Source organism: Leuciscus leuciscus (genome assembly GCF_965113295.1).
Source record: "Leuciscus leuciscus genome assembly, chromosome: 2".
Taxonomy (NCBI): domain Eukaryota; kingdom Metazoa; phylum Chordata; class Actinopteri; order Cypriniformes; family Leuciscidae; genus Leuciscus; species Leuciscus leuciscus.
This window is the reverse complement of record NC_138726.1, coordinates 25,267,270-25,289,053: the sequence shown is the minus strand read 5'-3', so window position 1 is coordinate 25,289,053 and position 21,784 is coordinate 25,267,270. Positions and strand designations below refer to the sequence as shown.

Below are 21,784 nucleotides of genomic sequence, written 5' to 3'. Positions count from 1 at the left end.
CTGGATTTAGACCACATTACGTTTTCCTATTGGTCCAGATTTTGTTCAGTTTATATGAGGGTTATGCTTCATTGCATGTTACATTGCATAATTTTCTCCTAATAGCCTATCAGCCAAGCAGTTCTGTGAAATTAACGCAGAGTTCGTAGAGACTAGGTCAGAGAGGTTCCGATTCAGTTTTGGATTTTTTTCCAAATTACTCTGGAAGTCAATGGAGACCCATCAACTGTCCGGTCGACCTTCTGCAAAATATCTTCTTTTGTGTTCAGCAGAAGAAAAAAACTCATAGGTTTGAAACAACTTGAGGTTGAATAAATGATGACAGAATTTTCATGTTTGGGTGAATTATCACTTTAATAAAAACTCACCTCATTCACCATTTGTAATTGTGCTCTAGTTTCTTCAAATGTGATGTAGTTTCTACACACACACACACACACACACACACACACACACACACACACACACACACACACACACACACACACACACACACACACACACACACACACACACACACACACACACACACACACACACAGAACTGGATCACTGGGAAATGTCTAGAGTTGTCTACTGGTTACTACAACAACAAAGATTCATAGCATATCATTGAACTCCATCTGTTTTACTTCTAAACTATATGTGGCATCCAAGTATTATAAGCCTCATCTTAATTCTAGAATCTGGAAGTCTGGAATGATTATATTGGTTTTATTTGCTATTCTAGAAGGCATGTAGATAAAAAAAAGAACTTTTTTTTTTATCCAAATCAAAATATCTTGAATTTTAACTAAGTAGATCTAAATGCCACATCAAGACCTGCAACTTCTCTAGTCTGTCACCAGAGGTCATGCTTTCCACAATATTATGAATCATTTTCATCACGACTGGCTCACATGGAAGCTCCTCTGTCTGAAGGTTTGGGTGGCAGCGAGGGAATGTTGTGAGGCAGATCTGCCACAGTCTTTCCATATTCCACAGCACAAACTCTGACATGAGTGTGACACATTTCTCGTTGCCTTTCCCTTATTGAAATGTCCTCTGGATGACCGCAGTGATGCTAGGTCATGTCATGGTGAGTGAATTATGAGAATTATGGATGAGGACAAAATTTGCTTTGATTGTGAGCACATAAAACATAGAAAAATGGCACATGGGAAGTTTTTAAGACAAGGCTTTACTAAAACATTCTGATTGGTCCAGGATTTCATCTCGTTCACTCACTGCATAAGAAAGCAATTATCTGGAAAGGGAAAGTATTTGTTTAGGATTGCAGAGTGGGTGAAGGGGACATATGGAGCAGATGATGAAAGTGAACCGCATTGTAGGCTACAGTATGCCACTTTTGTTCCTAAAACTTGGCAAACTTTACCAAAATTAAATGTCGATAACAGAGCATACAGGCACTAAGATAATCTCACACAGCTCTAGGTCACAATAATATCCGTCAGGAAGAGACAACTGTTGGGAAAACATACTCATTGGATTCTACTGCCCCCTTTAGTATGTGTGGGTACGGCATCTTCTTGGCTGCATCCGAAATAGCATAGCCTACTTCCCTACTAAATGGGCAAAAAACAGCACGTGACAAAACTTTTGTCACAAAAGAAGTATGTCCGAATTCACAGTAGGCCTACTCATAAAAGAGTAGGCAAGAATTACCTACTTTTTCTGGCGCGACTCTGAAGTGCATACTTTACTATCCCATGAGGCTTCGGGAGAGGATTTATGAAAGTCAGTGAAGCGACACAACGGACGCGGGTCACATGATAATGACGAATGTAGTAGGCTATGCCCAGATTGTATCCATGCTACACACATTTAATACTAGAACATACTTTTTTTCTTAGCGGTCATGAAGAAATTACTTATTCAAAATAAGTACCAACTAAAGACAGAATGCAATTTCATATGCAACCTTTCTTTCTCCTTTGTCGGTGTCCTGACATGAATCCTATTCCTACCATAGACCATCAAAAATTATTCCTACCCGTCAAAGTGCCCTACCAGGGCTTACTGGTAATTACAGAGCGCACATCAATATTTAATATTTATTGAAAAAATATATGCATTGTTTTAAGAGTAGGTTTAGGGAGGTATGGATGTTAATAAAGCCTCAAACCACATACATATGACGCTGGTAGCTCAGCCTTATAGGTAGCATTTTTCTTTGTCGAATTGTGCTACCTATTGTTTTAATGGGAGGTAGCCAAATCTGACAAAGTAGGACAAGTCGATAGAACACCTGCTTGCAGAACTTTGGAGTCCCACAATTACACAAGGATAATGAAGTTATATTGCATTTTTCTAAATCTATCCTATTCATTATATCGACACTTTGTGTAATAATAATAATATGTTTGTTTTTTTTGCAACAATTACCAGCAACTGCTATATTTGGAAGACCATGCACAACACTACAATGTGTCCATCACACAGGCTGAAAATTGGATTGATATAATCTTCAGGTCGTTTACTGAGGTCAGCAGTGGCATGGTGCACAGCAGAAGAGAAGATTATAACTGTAACTCAGTTCTGGATAGGCCTTGATGATCGTACTTGCTGCCCATATTTGGATTTATTTCTAGGCAGATTTGCAAATAACAAGAAATAATTGATCACACTGATTTTTGCATGTGGTTATAGTGTTTCCATCAAGAGGACTTGCAATGAGTTATGGAAATGAGCAATCAGACATCACTTTGCCAGAAAGAGTAGGTAAGTCAAATCCAGTGGTTAGTTAAGTAATTGGTAATGCTAGACTGCGGTTTTTAACACTGACAAAAATAACACTCAAATTGATCGTATATTAGGTACATATACGTTTAAAAAGGTTTGCTTATCTAGATAATGAATGTCATTGGTTGTTGTTTGTAATACTGTCAGCTTTTTTTACTTTTTCACAATTAAATTGGTTTAATTGTTCATTTCTGTATTTCAGCTGTGATGGTCACAGTAAACTCAAGTAGCAGCACAGACATACTTGGATAATCACATTTAAAGTCCCGTAAGTTTCATATGGACTCTCGTTTGATTAAGATACCCAGTATAATGTTGGACATACAGTAATGGTTGTATTTTTGGGTGAACATGATAATAGTAATGTTTTATTTTGATAATGGTGAGGTGACCAGCCTAAGCATTACTGAATTATACTGTAACTCTCTTAACAGGATTTCAGCAATCCTCTCCCTTCAAATCCTACACCACTAATAACTAGCACAAATGTATAGATTTAATCTTATGCACTTTCTTCATTAATGCATTTTTGCTGTTCTGAAAGCATTTTTACCACATACAATGCTAATTAGTTTACACTCAGTTTACCTATGTTTATTTTTCTTAGTTTGCTGTTGCTGATGGAATGATTGACATTAAGGGCATTTCTCATGTGACAGTGAAGGAGCTCCACTGTGTGCCAACTCACCAGTTGCGTGGCTGACCCGTTATTTAGCAATGCAACGGTCATCCAGTGCCTTTCACAGCTTACTTCCAGCATTGGCCACCAGAGGACTCCAAACCCCTGACCGAAGACACCATTTCTCTAATAATCACAAACATACCTATTTATGTTTCTGGCTATTGTGGTCCACTGTAAGCCTTCTGTGCCTCTTCCCTGCCACCTCTGCTGCCACTGTAAGGATTGGGGTGGTGGGGCCTTGGTCATGTGACCCCCTCTTCACCAAAGCCCAGCCCGGCGTGGCTGCGCGGTTAGCTGTGGAGCACATCAACAAGGACCCCTTCCTCTCACAGGGCATCACGTTCGATTATGTCATCCTGGAGGAGGACTGTGAGACATCTCAGTCTTTTGCCCGTTTTCTTGGTTACTATAAACGTGCATCTGGGTTTATAGGTCCAGTTAACCCAGGCTACTGTGAAGCTGCCTCTCTCTTAGGAAAGAGTTGGAATAAGGCAGTGTTTTCCTGGTCTTGTATTGGAAATGAGCTGGAAGACACCCGCAGTCACCCTACGTTCGCCCGAACCATGCCCCTCCCCTCCCTTGTGCTGCTGAGCTTCATGCGCCACTTTAGTTGGGCACATGTTGGCATCATTTCATCAGCTGAGGATGTCTGGGTGGAGGCGGGTTTAAGGCTGGCCAATGCCCTGCGTGGTCATGGAATGCCTGTTGGCATTGTGGCATCTGTTCGTAATGACCACACCAGCGTGCGTAATACCCTGGTCAAGGTCAAGAAAGTGGCAGAGCTTCGTTGTGAGTTTAAAACACTGCTAATGTCAGATGATAATGTATCTGCTCTCATGTTAAACAAACTGTATCATTTACTATTGTTTTGGACACACTAGTTCCATGTTATTCCCTAATTTACACTCCAAATGAGTTTACTTCAAAACTTTGCTTTGATACTGATACTTTCTCAGTATTTAAACTACTTTCCAAAAGGTACGTCGGTAAGATTTTTTTAATGTGTTTGAAAGAAGTCTCTTATGTTCACCAAGACGGCATTTATTTGATCAGAAATACAGTAAAAACATTAATACTGTGAAACATTGTAGTTTTCTATTTTTACATATTTTAAAATGTAATATATTCCAGTAATGGTAAAGCTGAATTTTCAGCATCATTACTCCAGTCTTCAGTGCCACATTATCCTTCAGAAATCATTCTAATATGCTGATTTGCTGCTCAAGAATTTTATTTTTTTCAGGATTCTTTTAATGAATAGAAAGTTCAAAAGAACAACATTTTATACATTTGAAATAGAAATCTGTAACATTATAAATGTATATAATATCACTTTTGATCAATTTAATGCGTCTTTGCTGAATAAAATGATACATTTCTTAAAAAATGAATTAAAAAAAGAATCTTACTGACCCCAAACTTTTGAATGGTAGTGTAAAGTGAGATCCAAATGTCTAAGACCACTAGTGAAAGGCTTCTATTAATTAATTAATTAATTTAATATAAAACTTTTAACTACAAATTATATTTGAATTTGATTTACACAATTATAGATTAGAATTATATATATATATATATATATATATTTTTTTTTTTGTCAGTAGTTTTACTGAAAAGAAGTTCACATGAAAAATTTGCTTCTGTCTTGATTAGCATTACCCTAAAAACAGTTTATCATAAAAGTCTTTGGGGGAAAAACATATATTCAGTGTCATCTCAGACAGTTGGATCCCACTGTATTTAATATAATGATATAAAATAATATACAATAAGATATTACAAATGATTGCTGGTTTTCCACTGTGATTTGCTGATCTCTTCTTCTCAATGCTTTTGTTTGCAGTGGTCATCCTCGTTATGCACTCGGTGTTGATTGGTGGAGGAGCCCAGAAGATGCTATTGGAGACAGCTCATGACATGCGGATGACCGACGGCTCGTTGGTGTTTATATCTTACGATACTCTCTTTTACAGACTGCCCTACCATCACATTACCCAGCCATCCCTGCGCTACAACAGCAAACTGCTACGAGCCTACGATGCCGTGCTCACCATCACTATTGAGTCCCCAAAGGAACAGTCTTTCTACCAAGTTTTTGAAAAGGCCCAGGAGCAAGGAGAGCTGCCCAGGCACCTTAAACCACAGCAGGTACAAAGATGCTTTACAATGGGGCGTTAAATGGTTTCAAAACTATGCTAATAACTAATGCAAAACCTTCACATTCTACAGGTGTCCCCATTGTTTGGCACCATCTACTCCTCCATCATGTTCATGGCTCATGCTGTGCAAAGTGTCAGGGCTTCCGGTCAATGGATGTCTGGGGGGAACATCGCCCAAAATGCCCGAAACCTGCTATTCAAAGGTGTTAGCCTACAAGCAAACTCTTCTGACTTTGGCATGCTGGACTATGTGGTGCTGGACACAGATGGCTTTTCTTGGGAGTTGAAGCCTACATATCGTATAGAGATGCAGACAGATATGGTGCGCTTTCTGGGTCGGCCGATTCATTTTCCTCATGCGGGGCCACCGAAAACTGATTCCAGCTGCTGGTTTACACGTGGGATCATCTGCCGTGGAGGTGAGTGTGTATGTACATGATACCGTGTTCACTAACACATCGAAATGCATGCATTTTAATGTCATATGTAACAATCACCCTTTGTGTTACAGGTGTGAATCTTTTCAATATAGTTTTAATCTTCCTGTCTGGTTTTCTGTTCTTCTTCTTCTCGATTGGCTGTTCTTACTGCATCAGGTAGCCCTGTTCATCAACAAATTATAACCTAAATTTATCATAAAGTTTGTTTTCAGAGTGTATAGACTGCAACAGTTTCTTTACAATATTTCGAAACTTTCTCTATAGGCGTAAAATTAATAAGATCCGACTGGTGCGGGGACCGAACAAAATTTTACTGACTTTAAATGACCTCACTTTCATCAACCCCTCCCTGAGCAATAAGGTCAGTAACACGCACATGTGCACACACACAAACAAACATTCACATGCTCTGATAATTAATATTTTAACCCAAAAAAAACAGAAGCTGAGCTTGGATGACAGCAAGGCCGGTGACACGAGAATGAGCAATTCAGAGCGAAGCCTCAAGTCTCCGTTCTCTAGCCAATCGCCAGCCACCCATGAAAATTCAAATATCGTCATTTATGAGGTAAAAGAACAACTCAATATGTTATCCAAAATGGCAGATTTTCCTTCTTACTTTAAAATGAGTTCAAGATAGAGTGTTGATTTAACATTCTCAACCGAAATATCCCTCCCCAGTCCATATAGACCATTTATGAAAACAAAGCTGCAAATACGAGTCGACGTCATTAGAAAGTGTCATGGTTACGATCGATGTTGTAACCATTAACCGTGACCGCCCACAGTTACATATCAATGTGATTTCAGTATTCAGCAGCTTGAACAACCTTGTTGAACAACAGTGTGAACTACACTACCTTTTAAAAGTTAACTTTAGGGTCAGTAAAATGATTTAAAAAAATTAATTAATCCTTTTTTTCAGCATTAAATTGTTTAAAAGTGACAGTAAAGGCATTTACATTGTTACAAAAGATTGATGATAATAATAAAGAAATGCTTCTTGTGCACCAGCATATTAGAATGATTTTTAAAGGATCATGTGACACCGAAGACTGGAGAAAATTCAGCTTTGCCATCATAGGAATAAATTACATTTTAGAATATATAAAAATGGAAGAAAAAAAACGTACCGACCCCAAAGTTTTGAACAGTATTATGCATGTAGATTAGTCAATCACAAAAGAGGTCATTTACATATAGAAATCTTAAAAATCAAAACAGCATTTTTTTCTAAGGGCCATATGATTGGTTAAAAATGGTCATGTAAAACATGCTAAAGTAGACTTCATATAAAAATGTGTGGAATACTTCTTTAATGTATACTACTTTGAACATTTACAATGTTTCTCATCTGGCAGGGTGATTGGGCATGGCTGAAACGGCTTCCGTATGGAAACTTCCGGAGCATCACTCCTAATACCTGCGATGTTTTTGAACTGGTTGGTTTTGCCACTGATTTTACGTAGTCAAACTTTAGGTGTAGTACTCCTTCTGTTGGTAGAACCACATTCTGTGTTCTCTGTTATTGGTTATTACAAATAATCCTACAATTGTTCTTTATACTCCAGATGAAAGATTTGAGGCACGAGAATATTAACACCTTTCTAGGCTTCTTCCACGACTGCGGAGTCTTTGCCATAGTAACAGAGTACTGTTCGCGTGGCAGCTTGGAAGATCTGCTGGTCAACGACGATGTCAAACTGGACTGGATGTTCAAGTCCTCTCTCATTCTGGACCTCATCAAGGTACTCTTGCTAAGAATGTGATTAGTTGAATTTTTTAATTAAGAATGCCTTGTAAAATATATCAACATTGAAATAAAGCAAGAACACATTTATAATGTCTTCTGAATTTATACATAAATCATGTCACAAAAAGAGACAATGAATTATAATATGAATATATATATATATATAGATATTTTTGCAGTGTTTCGTCAGCAGAACAGTCCAGAAACACTCTATGTCTATAGAATGTCTATCCCTCACAGCCTCGCTTTCATTCCCGTTAGAAATCAAAAATGGCACTGCTGTGAATAAGGTCTATAACGTCTGACAGGAGAGGAAAGTTTGTTTTTCTGAGATGAGAGACTTTTTATTTCGTTACAAGTTACGAAAATAACATTAGAATAATGGCACTGACATATAGCCTGACAACATCTCATCTGACCGCTGATACTGAATCAGGACAATGCGTTTTTCTCAGGCACACTCTGCTTAAACTGAGTCAACAGCTTTCATGCACGTCTTTCAAAATAAAAGTCTTGATTCAGAAAAAAATATGTTGTTTCTTTGACTGAACACTCCACGACCCACTTTTAGCTCACGACCCACCAGTTGAGATACACTGCTCTAGTGTGTACATTTTTGTTACATAAATTAATTTGCAGTTACATAACTTGCATGCTTTGTGTGTGTGTTTATGACTTGCATGCAGGGTATGAAATACCTACACCATAGGGACATTTGTCATGGAAGGCTTAAATCCAGGAACTGTGTGGTTGATGGGCGTTTTGTGCTCAAAATCACAGACTATGGCTACAATGAGGTGTTGGAATCTCAAAAGTTTCCTTATGTTGAACCGCCAGCTGAAGGTAAGGTTTATTGTGAGTCTTTTCTTATTATTTATATGCATTTCCATATTCTTTTTCTTCTACATAGCATGTTCATGTTTTTTGTTTTGTTTTTTTTACCCCAATAGACCTGCTGTGGACCTCCCCTGAGATACTGAGAGGGTCCCACCCTGGTTTGTATGGCACTCACCATGGTGATGTGTACAGTTTCTCAATCATCATGCAAGAGGTGGTTATGCGAGGGCCTCCGTTCTGTATGCTGGAGCAGTCTTGTGATGGTAAAGTCACATGACCCCACCATCTATATTAAATGTCTTTTATTTTTTTTAACTTTTTGATGACACAGACACACAAATATGATGATCCCCTTTCAAGGACCCCCTTCCTTAAATCTAAAAGCTGATGTATGTTATCATGCATAAATATATTATAAATGTTTGTAAAATATCTGTAAAATATTTGCTTTCAAATAATTTAACACTGTATTAATGTACAAGTTATAGTAATACTGTATCTGTACTGTAACAATTATTTGACTATATTGCTAGATTGTTGCGTGAACAAGTTATTATAGTTATTTTACAATGTGTAAGTCTTTAATATATCTGGATCATGCAGAAATCATCCAGAAGGTCCGGAAGCCTCCTCCAGTGTGCCGGCCCATCGTGTCTGCGGACCACGCTCCGATGGAGTGTATTCAGCTCATGAAGAATTGCTGGAACGAACAGCCAGAGAAAAGACCCACATTTGAAGAAATCTTTGACCAGGTGAACATCCGCAACACTGCCAGACCATCACCGTAAAGTCACATGATATTATTACTATTCTCTCACAAAAATCAACAGTTCTGTAAAAAATAAATCCAGAAATTCATTGTATTGTATGGCCTGTATATTTTACAACTAATCATATATTTCATTAAGTGACATCATGTCAATACTCTAACCTACTTACCAGAATCTCTTTCTTTTTTTTCTTTTTTTTAAATGTACTGATAACCACCATTAGTTATACAGGTGGTAAAATAGAATCAGAGTTCATCATAAGTGGTCTGTCCATAAAATACTCATACAACATCAGGGTAACACACAACACTTAACCATAAGACTTTACACTTAACCAAGGCCATAAACATTAACTAAACAACATGAAATATAACACAAATCACCCTATAATGTATTGTACACGATTCATAACAAAAATGAGAAGAAACATCTTTTCTTAAATAAAATGTAATAATATATGTAATATCACGTAGGAACTTCTGGGAATATCCTTTTGTTTTTAACTGTAAAATGACATGGTAATTCATAGTTTTTACTTCCAAAAACAATAAATTTGACAGTATTTCACAGTAAAATTACATATGATGCAATGTTCAACATTTTAAATTTTTTATATGGTAAGTTAACTTCCAGTAACAGTTTTTTACTGTAGCATTTTTCTATAAAATTACAGATATTTTTACAGAGCAATTATTAAAGGTTATAAGATTCAAAACAGAGATTACTGACATAGGTTCCTGAATAACTACAATGCAATGGAGACAAATTGCAGAATGCTTTGGTAAGCTGTTGGGATCACTTTAGAGCTCAGTATTCTTATATTCTCTGCCTTTCTCTGTATCCCTCTTATCTCTCTACAGTTCAAGAATGTTAATAAAGGGAAAAAGACCAACATCATAGACTCCATGTTGCGAATGTTGGAGCAGTATTCCTCCAACCTGGAGGAGTTGATCAGGGAAAGGACAGAGGAGCTGGAAATAGAGAAACAAAAGACTGAGAAACTCCTCACACAAATGTTGCCCCCGTAAGCGACCCATACACAGTCACAGTAATGACTTTACCATCACACTAAGAAATAATTAGGGAACGACTTTCATTCCCTTATTTGAGTAAACTTGTGCAGTTTTAAAGTGTCTTTTGTTCTCGTTACCTAATCCTCTGTAGGTCAGTGGCAGAGGCTCTGAAGCTGGGCACTACAGTTGAACCCGAGCATTTTGACAGTGTCAGTCTCTATTTCAGTGATATTGTTGGCTTCACCACAATCTCAGCCAACAGTGAGCCTATTGAGGTGGTTGACCTCCTCAATGACCTTTACACAACATTTGACGCTGTAATCGGCAATCATGATGTCTATAAGGTAACTTGCATTTATTAAATAGCTTTTTTTAATTGTTTAATCACTGTATAAGCAAATGTGTTTGCTTCCACAGAGATTTCCTTTGTTTTGTTGTAACCATGTAACATTGTTGTCATGAATATCATAATCTTTCAATTTACTATATCTCTGTCTCCATTGCGTGCAGGTGGAGACCATCGGTGATGCTTACATGGTGGCATCAGGTGTGCCCGTGCCCAATGGAAACCGGCATGCAGCCGAGATTGCAAACATGGCCCTGGACATCCTGAGTGCTGTTGGTACCTTCAAAATGAGGCATATGCCTGATGTACCGGTCCGCATCCGAATAGGACTTCACTCAGGTCAGGCGGATCCATGCCATTTGGTTTAAGATGAAATGTAAAAAATGTTGAACATTTCATTTACGTTATGTATGCTTTCTTATTAGGTCCCTGTGTGGCTGGTGTAGTGGGTTTGACCATGCCGCGGTACTGTCTGTTCGGGGACACGGTTACCACTGCTTCTAGAATGGAGTCTACTGGATTGCGTAAGCATGTGACACTTAGGGCCCTATCTTGCACCCAGCGCAATTGACTTTGTACACCGACGCATGTATCATTCCTATTTTGCACCCGCGCAATGCGGACTTTTCCCTCCACAGAAGCACGTCGGTTAACTAAGAAATACACTTGCGCTTCCGGGGGCGGTTCAGCGCAAAGAGGAGGCGTGTTCCGGCGCAAACCTTCCTTCATGCTATTTTGCAGGTTTAGAAAACAATTGCGCCACTAACCAGGAAAAAATAGTTTAAAGTCAGTGGTGTGTTGCGCATGTTATTCATATGCTATTTTAAGGGCGCATGCTTGGCCATAATCAATGTAGCCTGTGCACAACGCGCATACACTTTGATTCTCTCATCTACACAGAAGCAGCAGTTTTCATTTTTGCAAATCATACATTATTACGATAGATAGATAGATAGATAGATAGATAGATAGATAGATAGATAGATAGATAGATAGATAGATAGACAGACAATTTATTATAAAAGCATTCATCTAACTTACACATTTACCCAAATTATCATACGCCTGTTTAACCGAAGTTAATTTGGGTGTGTTTCTCCCATCCCCAATGTCACTTCTCTGTGTTCTACGGCCCTGACGAGAACGTCGGTCTCCTCGGCTGTGAACCGCTGCCGGCGCGCGCCTGGCAAATCCGCCGTTATAATAGCAAACCGCCATGGAACAAGCGTGCCTGCTCTTAAAGGGAATGTGAGATGTCGCTCTGATTGGTTTATTTCACGTCCAAACCACACCTATGAATAATGAAGCTACTTCAGACCAACCCCTTTTAGATTTGCGCCGGGCACAAGAGGCATTTTTCCCGCCGGGAAAATAGCAACAGCGCCCGAGACTCGCCCACAAAGTTACTTGTGCTTTGCGCTTGACACTTGCGTTTCAGATCGTTAAAATAGGGCCCTTAGACTGTTTCTAATTTCTAAGTACGCAAAGATCGGACTTGCGTTCTCGCGGAGACCAGTCTTGCCAGGCTAGCTTAAAAGAACGAGCTCGGGAGGACACAAGGACACAGAACGCATCTTTGTGAGAATTGAGATGCGCTGTGATCTTGTTGCTCATCTGACTGTTCAGCAGTGGGACAGCACCATCCAATGCAAACTAAATAAAACATAACATCACAGATGTCATAACCTATTAAAATATGTACTTACATTATTGTTGTTTGACATTTTTTTTAATTTACATTAGTATTTGTGTAAATGAGTATGTATATTTAATGTTACGCTTTGTCAACTTTAAGATTCTTTTAAATATGCCAATTAAAAAGTAATACAGGCTTTCTCTAGGTATTCGTAACTTTATTAAAATGATGCCAGATAAAACGACAAATGTTTACTTTCACGAGCCATCACGTATTTGCAAGCTTTCAGCAGGAAACTCTTAAGTGAGAACCATGAGAACAAGCTTACCGGCTTCCGTACGTCGTCCGCCCACAATGACTTCTGGGATTTTAAATTGTTCGATTCTCTTAAGTCTGCACTCATTGCATCCTCGATATCAAGAACACGTCTGGGTACTTTCATGCATTCTCTGTTCTTGCATTCTTGAGTATTGGAATTTAACTTTGACACTTGATGATGATGTAGTACAAGAACATAAGGATGCAAGATATATTATCTTACACTTATAGGGTTAGTTCCCCCAAAAATGACATTTTTGTCATTAATTACTCACCCTCATGTCGTTTCAAACCCTTAAGACCTTCGCTCATCTTCGGAACACAAATTAAGATATTTTTTATGAAATCCGAGAGCTTTCTGAAATTACATTAGGGAGCAACGTCATTGGAACTTTCAAGGCCCAGAAAGGTAGTAAAGACATCGTTAAAATAGTCCATGTGACACAGTGGTTCAACCTTAATGTTATGAAGCGACATCAGAACAGTAGGGGTGGGGGAAAAATCGATTCTTAGATGCATCGCGATGCGGACGATTCTGAATCGATTCACAAATGTCAAAAATCGATTTTCTAAATGTTTTTTTTTTCTCTAATAACGTAATATTGACGGAACGCAAAAGGCGGAACTCAGAAGCTCGGACGGGCGATGCCCGGTCAGTCTGTTGCGTGCACATAATAGAGACGTATGATGGTGGCTGAGCGCGAAATTCGAACGGCACCATCTTCGTTAAAAGCTAACGTATGGAAAATTAGCAATTTCATTGTGACCTATTTTATATTTTTTGTATGAGAGCTGCTTTCTGTATTATTTAGTTTTCACATCAATATGCTGTAAACCGATCTGTTATACGTACATTATACGTAGGTTTACTGTACTGCCCTCCAGTCACAGTGTGTATCATTGCAATGCCAGTCACAAAAAGTTACATTTTGACTGATGTTCATTCACTTTTTTTGTATAAGCTGTTTTTGATTGTGGTATACAGTAAAAATCTCAAGTCATAACTCTTATTATTTAGTTGTGTATAAGAGCGGCTTTGTATGTTACTAATTATTCAGAATAGTCCACAAGCATTATTTTTGAATGAGAGCTGCTGGTACATAATTCTATATTTTTTAACGAAAGCTGATTTTGATTTTGCTACAGCAAAATGTTTATTTATTTTTTTGTCTGAAGGATTATATTGCTCTTTGCACATAACAGGAGGATGTTGTTTATAAGTCTATTATTAAATGCTAGAGATTCAGAATATGCTGAAGTTTGTATTCATTTACTACAAGTATACTAGTAGTACAGGCACACATTTATTTTCCTGTTGGTTCTTTGCAATGTTGGGACATATGCTGGCAAATGTAACCTTACAGTTGACTTGCCAAATCACTTCCATTTGTTTTATTAATAAAATTAATATAGAAAGTATTGGAAGTAAATTCTTTATGGGTCTTCATAAATACTTTGCTTTAAAAGTACCAAGTGGTCACCACTAGTGGCGGATTTAGCAAATCGGGGGCCCAAGGCGAAGGTAGGTAGGCTATGGGCCCCTCCCCATCCAATCTTTAAAAGAGAACGAAAAAAATATGTACCGACTGAATGGTGGATAGGCAGGTAAAGCTAATCTACGGGGAAGTAAAGGTTAGAGAGGAGAAAAAAAACGCCCCCTTTAAATCCTGCATACACTTCTTTACTCCTAAACAGAAACATGTTACAATGTTTACATGGTACAATTTCTGGTAGGCTAAGCTATGTTTTTTGTTTGTTTTTTTGCTTTACAAATTTCACCATTTCGATTCAATTCTTGTGATTTGATTCAATATTGACTCATTTGGATAAATATTAGGTAACGTTTCACAAGATAGGCATGACTTTTTCTCAAGAAAAAAAGCCCTATCAGCTGGTATAATTTAAGGTTAAAATAAGTAATATAGTACACATATTTAGCCAAATACTCTCTATAGCTCTTTTTTTTCTAGCCAATTAAATGGCTTTCCTGAGGTAAATGTTATGTGACGATTGTTCTCCAGCTGTTTTACTTCTTTCCGCGGTTGAAAAACACTTTGATTGATATTATGAATGAGGAATATACATTTCGGTAAGTTATACTGTATCTTTCAACATTGTTAATTCGTGTTTATTTACTATTAGCTAGAGATGATCAGTTCACGTGCCGCTATAGGAATCTGTCACGTCACATTAAAACGGCAAAAACGGTATTTATTGTTTGAATTTCGTAATAGAATTGACAGAATCTGAGAGCTGAGATTTTTTTTAAACATCATGATTCAATTAAACTGCTCAGTTTTGTCTGTCGATCTCCGTGTCCTCTTTGCTTCACGATTTTTCTGTGCATTGGACGTTGTTGTTCCTGATCTGTATCCCCAACAGTAGCCGTAAAAAAGTTTGTCATTTTTGGCAGCGTTCCCAAATAACGTTACTTATCAGCGTCTTTTCACTTTTTTCTTTTATTTGAGCCGCTTGGGTAACTTCGAAACTTAAAATTTTCGCGTTTAGACTCGTCTTGCTCTGTTTGTGTATTTCCCAGTCCTCCTGTTACTGCGTGTTGTTTATCTTTCGCGCCGCACACCTTTACAGACTTTTTGCTTTCCTCCCGCTTCCTCCTTTTTTCAGCACCGCTTGGATAGCTAGCCTCGCTTCATTTTTACTCTGTCTACTACTCTGTCTGTCAATCACTTCTTTTTCTCCATCAGTTTTTTGGCACAGCCTTGTCACTTTCGCAGATGCGCAGTAAGTGAGATAATGGAATAGTCCAATGTAGTGAGGCGGGGGGCCCCCTCCTGTCTGCGACACTAATGATTTGATGCCATTTTTCGCAAATGGAGTTTTAGAAATATATAATAAAAAAATTAAAACCTTAAGCATAAGTTAATAGGGCATTTTGGGGGCCCCAAGGTAGCTCGGGGCCCAAGGCAATTGCCGACCTTTGCCTAATGGTAAAGTCCGCCCCTGGTGGTCACACAAAAAAAAGGTGCATCGATAATCGTTTTAGCATTGCATCGCAGCCCTCTGAATCATAATCGAATCGAATCGCGAGGTGCCTAGAGATTCCCACCCCTACAGAACAGCGGCTCATTATTGGCTGGCTCCTGCGTCGGCATCACACATATGTGTCGTGGTGCTCACGTGAAAAGCGTCGGCCAATAGTGAGGCGGTATTCTGACGTAGAACCCGGAAGCGCTGCACTGTGTTTACTACGTGATCAGCGTAGCAGACTGACATGGAGGAGAAGAGATTGTTGAATAAAGTCGTTATTTTTGTTTGTTTTTTTACATACAAAAAGTATTCTCGTCGCTTCATAACGTTAAGGTTGAACCACTGTAGTCACATGGACCATTTTAACGATGTCTTTACTATCTTTCTGGGCCTTGAAAGTTGCAATGTCGTTGCCGCCTATGGCTGGTTCAGAAACCTCACGGATTTCATCAAAAAATATCTTCATTTGTGTTCTGAAGATAAACTAAGGTCTGATTTAACCTTTCAAAAACAGCCTTAGTTTCACCATGAACAATTCTGTTTCTGTATTTCAAAGATCAATCATGTATGTCTCATTAAATTAAAGTGATTAAAATAATTAACATCTCTATAATCAATGAAATTCAGTGACTGTCTTCAATTGTATAATTTGCTTTGACTGGCAAGGAAATTGTTCTAAAAGTGCTACTTAAATAAAAGAAGACACTTAAAGTTTGTGTGTTTGCAGCGTACAGAATCCATGTCCATTCCAGTACAGTGAAGATCCTGATGGAGATGAAATTGGGGTACAAAGTAGAGCTGAGAGCCAGAACAGAACTCAAGGTGAGTTCATCTGTAGGACAAACCAAAACATTTCATATAATTTGTCTCACAATTACTTGTTTATACACTACTTCAAAAATTTGGGGTCAGTTTAAAAAAATAAATATATATATATATATATATATATATATATATATATTATATATATATATATATATATATATATATATATATATATATATATATTTTTTTTTTATTTAGCAAGGACACATTAAATTGATCAATTGACAGTAAAGACATTTGCAATGTTACAAAAGATTTTTATTTTAAATAAATGCTGTTCTTTTGAACTTTCTATTTATCAAAGAGGCCTGAAAATGTTTTCTCGCAGCAGCACAACAAGCTTTCAGCATTGATTAGAAATGTTTCTTGAGGATCAAATCACCATATCGTTAGCCTCATAGCATAATTGCCTAAGTCATATTTCAATGTTTTTGGAAAACAAGAAAAAAACACAAAATGACTTAAGCAATTATGCTATGAGGCTAACGATATTAGAATGAATATCTGAAGAATCATGTGACACTGAAGACTGGAGTAATGATGCTGAAAATACAGCTTTGCCATCACAGGAATAAATTACATTTTAAAATATAGTGAAATAGAAAATGGCTATTTTAAATTGTAATAATATTTCACAGTATTACTGTTTTTACTGTGCTTTTATCAAATAACTGCAGCCTTAGTGAGCATAGGATACTTCTTTCAAGAACATTTAAAAAAATCGGTAACACTTTACAATAAGGTTCATTAGTTAACATTAACTAATAATGAACTACACTTATACAGCATTTGTTCATCTTTGTTAATGTTAATTTTAACATTTACTAATACTTTATTAAAATCTTGTTAACATTAGTTAATGCACTGTGAACTTACATGAACAAACAATGAACAGCTTTATTTTTATTAACTAACATTAACAAAGATTAACAAAAACAGTAACAAATGTATTGCTTATTGTTAATTCATGTTAGTTAATACATTAACACATTTTTAATAAAGGAACCTTATTGTAAAGTGTTACCAAAAAATCTTACTAACCCCAAACTTTTTTAATGGTAGTGTATGTTATGGTACTTTATATACTACAATGGTTCGGTGATGGTAAAACCATGTAATATGTAGTTGTTGTAAATCAGGCATGAATTAAATGATGTATTTTTCCCAAAATGGCAGCTGTATGGTATAATGTGCCAGTAACTAATTAGTGATATTAAGGTTTGTATCCAAATGCGGTAAATTCTCTTTTACTAGTGCAATCCAAAAAGTAAAAATAATTCTTGAGTGATCCAGTTGATGGGTTTAGATCGACAGGTCATCTGAATGGATTGGATTTGCTCTGTTCTCCACAGGGCAAGGGCATAGAAGAAACCTACTGGCTCACCGGGAGGGAAAGCTTCACCAAACCGCTCCCTGTGCCGCCCGTACTCAAGTCAGGGTAAGCGGAGGCCTTTCCGTGGCCTGTGTCCTGCAGTCTGTGTGTGTGTGTCTTCTGTTTATTTTCTCCAATGTATTTTTCAGGCAAATGGCTCATGGCTTGCAGATGGAGGAGATAGCCGCATACAAGAAGCGGAAAGCAGAAGCACAGCTTGCAAAGAAGAAAAACTGAGGTAATGTTATGCATGGAGAATGTATAACATTACTCAATGTGGCACAGGGAGTTGAGGGAGGTGGGGAGGACGAAAGGACAGGGGGTAAAGAGTCACTGCGGGAAGCTACTGCCAATTTTTCCCATTTTGGTTGGGTTCATTCTCCAATCATACACAAGACTCAGTTCTTCTACTTTCAAGTAATGTTTCTCAGATGATACTACATTATCCTACTGCTTTATCTTTCCACTATTTCAATTTTTTTCTGTTCATTTCTACAATTGTCAGTTTATACATTTGTACATGAAGTTTTTTTAATGTAAAGTTTACTTTTAATGTAGTAGATTTTTACTAAAGTAACCCCTAAATCAAAATGAAATTGTCTGTGTGTGTGATTTGGTGATGTCATCATTTCTGGTAACTTTGTACACCCTCATAGATATTTTTGGTCTTAAAGATTCATGACTTGCCTAAGATAGTGGTTATTAAAGCTCTCTCCTTCCAGATTGGATGGCACTCTTCAGATATGGATAGCCGGCTTTTCAAAATGGATCGTCGGCTATGTTTGGCATGCTGTTATGTTTCTGTTTGTGTGTTCTGTCATGCTCTGAATGTCTTGTGTGTTCTCAGTGTTTCATCTAACATGTTTTAACATAGACCAAAACAAAGTATATATATATTCACAAGTTACAGTGTTTACAGTGCTTTTTCAAGTGATAAGTTGAAAGGTTTTTTTTGTTGTTGCATTATTGTTAATTTGTTAACTAATGTAGATAATCAAAGTCCCCCTGTAGTCAATAATTGTATCACTTAAAACTCATCTTTGATCAACAAAATGCCATATTCTAAGTTTTTTCCTTGAAAAAAAAAAATCTTCATGCCTTAAAATAGCTTGAATGTAACTCTACACCCTTGCCTCATTTAGTATACATGGTTTTATGAATATGCAAATTAGCCCCGCCTCCATTCGCTCACACCAGCTCAGCGATCCACTCGTTGACAATCACACGTTGACGTGATTGGTTACAAGGTAGTTTGTGACGTCAGAAACACCAGCTATTTCAAACTGCATTCTTGAGACTGTCTTTGGCAGTTTTAAGGAGAAAATACTCAGCAATGGTGTTGACTTATGACTTTGCACATGGTTTGTCTCAAAGCATTAAAAACACTACATAGACATATAAACCACTTTAAAAACTTGATTTTCACCACAGGGGGACTTTAATGTTAACAAATTAAACCACCTTTTTATATATATATATAACAGATATATAACAGTTAAATGAAGTTGGTATTAATGTATTCTTAAATATACTTTTCTCTTTCTGCTGTTTTTGTGGAACAAACGTTTTTGACGGACAGTCAAAAACATGTGATGTCATTTGGTGAAGTTTTAGATACACTAAGGTGTGATCCTTCTTTGTTTTTCTATGTTACAGAAATGAATCCAAAGATTTTAAGGTGCTGCTTAAGAAGGCGGTGAAGAAGATCTCCACTGTGCGTCAGGTGGCTCAGCTCACCCTATCCGATGAGGGCAATGTCTTGATCCACCATCACTGATGACCTTTTACCTTTGCCTTTTTGAACCCACACCTGTACGCAGAATGAAATGGAATGTGAAGAAATGGAAAACAAGTTAAAAGAGCACCAAAACATTCTTTGCTTGTTTTCAGTCTGTTTTTCGTTTAAAAACCCCTAATGAAGCAAGCTTGAGTGTACAGTTTACTGAACAGGGACTTCTCTTAGTTATGGTAGAAAGTCAGACTTTTTGGTAAAACCAGTGCCCTAAGTGGGGCGGTGCGCACTATATTTTATTATACTGTACTATATTTTAATCTGTAGCGTACCCTCACTTTTTCTTGCTTACCGGCACTTCTGCCATGTTGGCGTTACTGTGACCGCAATTCCAACCGTTGGGAGTACCTGCACTTTTTTTTCTCTCACTAGAACATTAGAACATTTGCTTTGAAGAAGCTTTCAACATATCGAACCATATGGCTGTTCACCGTCCTGTAAGATAAACCTTTCATTTGGAGTCTTGGTGGTTCACCTCACTTTACATGTACAGCTGTAGGAAACACAAGATACATTTCCATCCCATTTCTTTATTCTCTACATGAACAACCTTTATGAAATGAACCAAAGTCTCACAAGAAGCTAAATTTACCCTGTGGGAATCCACCGCTCAGCGAAAGAATGGCGTCAGGTCCGGCTCAAAGACTTAACACATAACAAATCAATTCACACCATTCACTCTCGGATTATCCCTCTTAGAAAACATGTCTGTGACTGAAGAAAATAGTAAATATAGTATTGAGGGAAACTAGAAAATCCCACATAATTGTGCTACCAGTATTAATATGGTGCATATGGGCCTGTGATGATGATTTGAATATTATAATTTTAGATAGTACAAGTGTTCATGTGTTCCAGTGAATAACTACAGTGGCAATTTAAATGATATGATTTTTATGAGTTTTTGTTTTTTGTTTTTGGAAGTGTTTTCTACATAGATGGTCAGTTAGCAAAATCTATAATAATAGGAAAACTATGAAAACCAGCTGAGACAGAATATCAAAATATGTATTACAATGCATGAATCCATATTGTGGTTTTAGAAGCAGGATTAGTGTATGTATAGTGCAAAAAAGTTTTGTGTTGTTTTTTGAATAAATTTTTGAATAAATAAAATAAATAAAAGTTTTTTGAATAAATAAAAATAGTAATATTAAGAAATATTATAATTATATTACAATTTAAATAACTGTTTTCTGTTTTAAATAATAGTCTTCAGTGTCACATGATCCTTCAGAAATCATTCTAATATGCTGATTTGCTGCGCAAGGAACACTTATTATTATCAATGTTGAAACCAGTTGTGATGCTTAATATTTTTTAGGACATATTTTATTTTCACTTTTCTTTGATGAATACAATGTTAAAAAACTGCATTTATTTGAAATGGAATAATAGTATAGGCTACATATTGTTAGAAAAAAAAAAATTCTGACCCCAAACTTTTGAATGGTAGTGTATATGTGTAGACAAATACTACTATTTCATAAAAAAAAAATATTGAAATAAATTCCACATGTACTGTAAAAATAAAAATAATATCTGAAAATATCAGGTGTCATTTGTTTAAAAATTAGCTATAGTTTAATACTGAATGTGCTAATGTGCATGTACTGTATTATAATGTCTTGAAATACTTTGCAGTCACACTTTAGCCAAAGAAATACAGTATAACAGTGCCCTCTTGTTATGATTTCAGTAAACGCAGCAGATGGCGACCTACATTATCATGCCCTATGTGGATTATCCAGTACATAAGACTGCAGAGCCACTAGGTCACCCCTAACCAGATTACCTTTTTTCAAAACCTGTTCAAAAACTCACAGCAAGATTACCCAATACTTTATAGATAATGATTCTTAATAATTATTAACTGTATCTTTTTATTCTCTCAGTGTATCTCTCGGTTCTCTCAATAATGCATTTTAGTTTTTCCAAAGTCACACTGTTCTTCTGGTGTTTTTCAGAGTCAGTAGAAAGGTCTCTTTAATGTTATTGGACCTGTGACCTTAATTGTCTACGTCCTCTAGTGTCTTAAGGACTGTTGCAAGGTGCATGTGGATATGGTTCATTGATGAAAAACATTGTTCAAACCCTTTTCAATAAAGATA

At 37.0% G+C, this 21,784-nt stretch overlaps 1 protein-coding gene across 1 annotated transcript; it reads left to right on the top strand.

Moving 5' to 3' along the window:
* Nucleotides 1-3,459: 3,459 nt before the first annotated feature.
* gc2 (guanylyl cyclase 2) lies at nucleotides 3,460-20,753 on the top strand (the record flags this gene model as incomplete). The annotated part of the gene is made up of 18 exons (XM_082162547.1): nucleotides 3,460-4,213; nucleotides 5,268-5,572; nucleotides 5,654-6,002; nucleotides 6,095-6,179; nucleotides 6,288-6,384; nucleotides 6,466-6,591; nucleotides 7,385-7,465; nucleotides 7,595-7,771; nucleotides 8,463-8,619; nucleotides 8,727-8,876; nucleotides 9,217-9,365; nucleotides 10,244-10,407; nucleotides 10,548-10,740; nucleotides 10,907-11,081; nucleotides 11,168-11,266; nucleotides 16,412-16,506; nucleotides 17,862-17,947; nucleotides 19,538-20,753. The coding sequence occupies 18 exons, from the start codon at nucleotides 3,460-3,462 to the stop codon at nucleotides 19,656-19,658; spliced, it is 3,363 nt and encodes a 1,120-aa protein (XP_082018673.1). The 3' UTR covers nucleotides 19,659-20,753.
* Nucleotides 20,754-21,784: the final 1,031 nt, after the last annotated feature.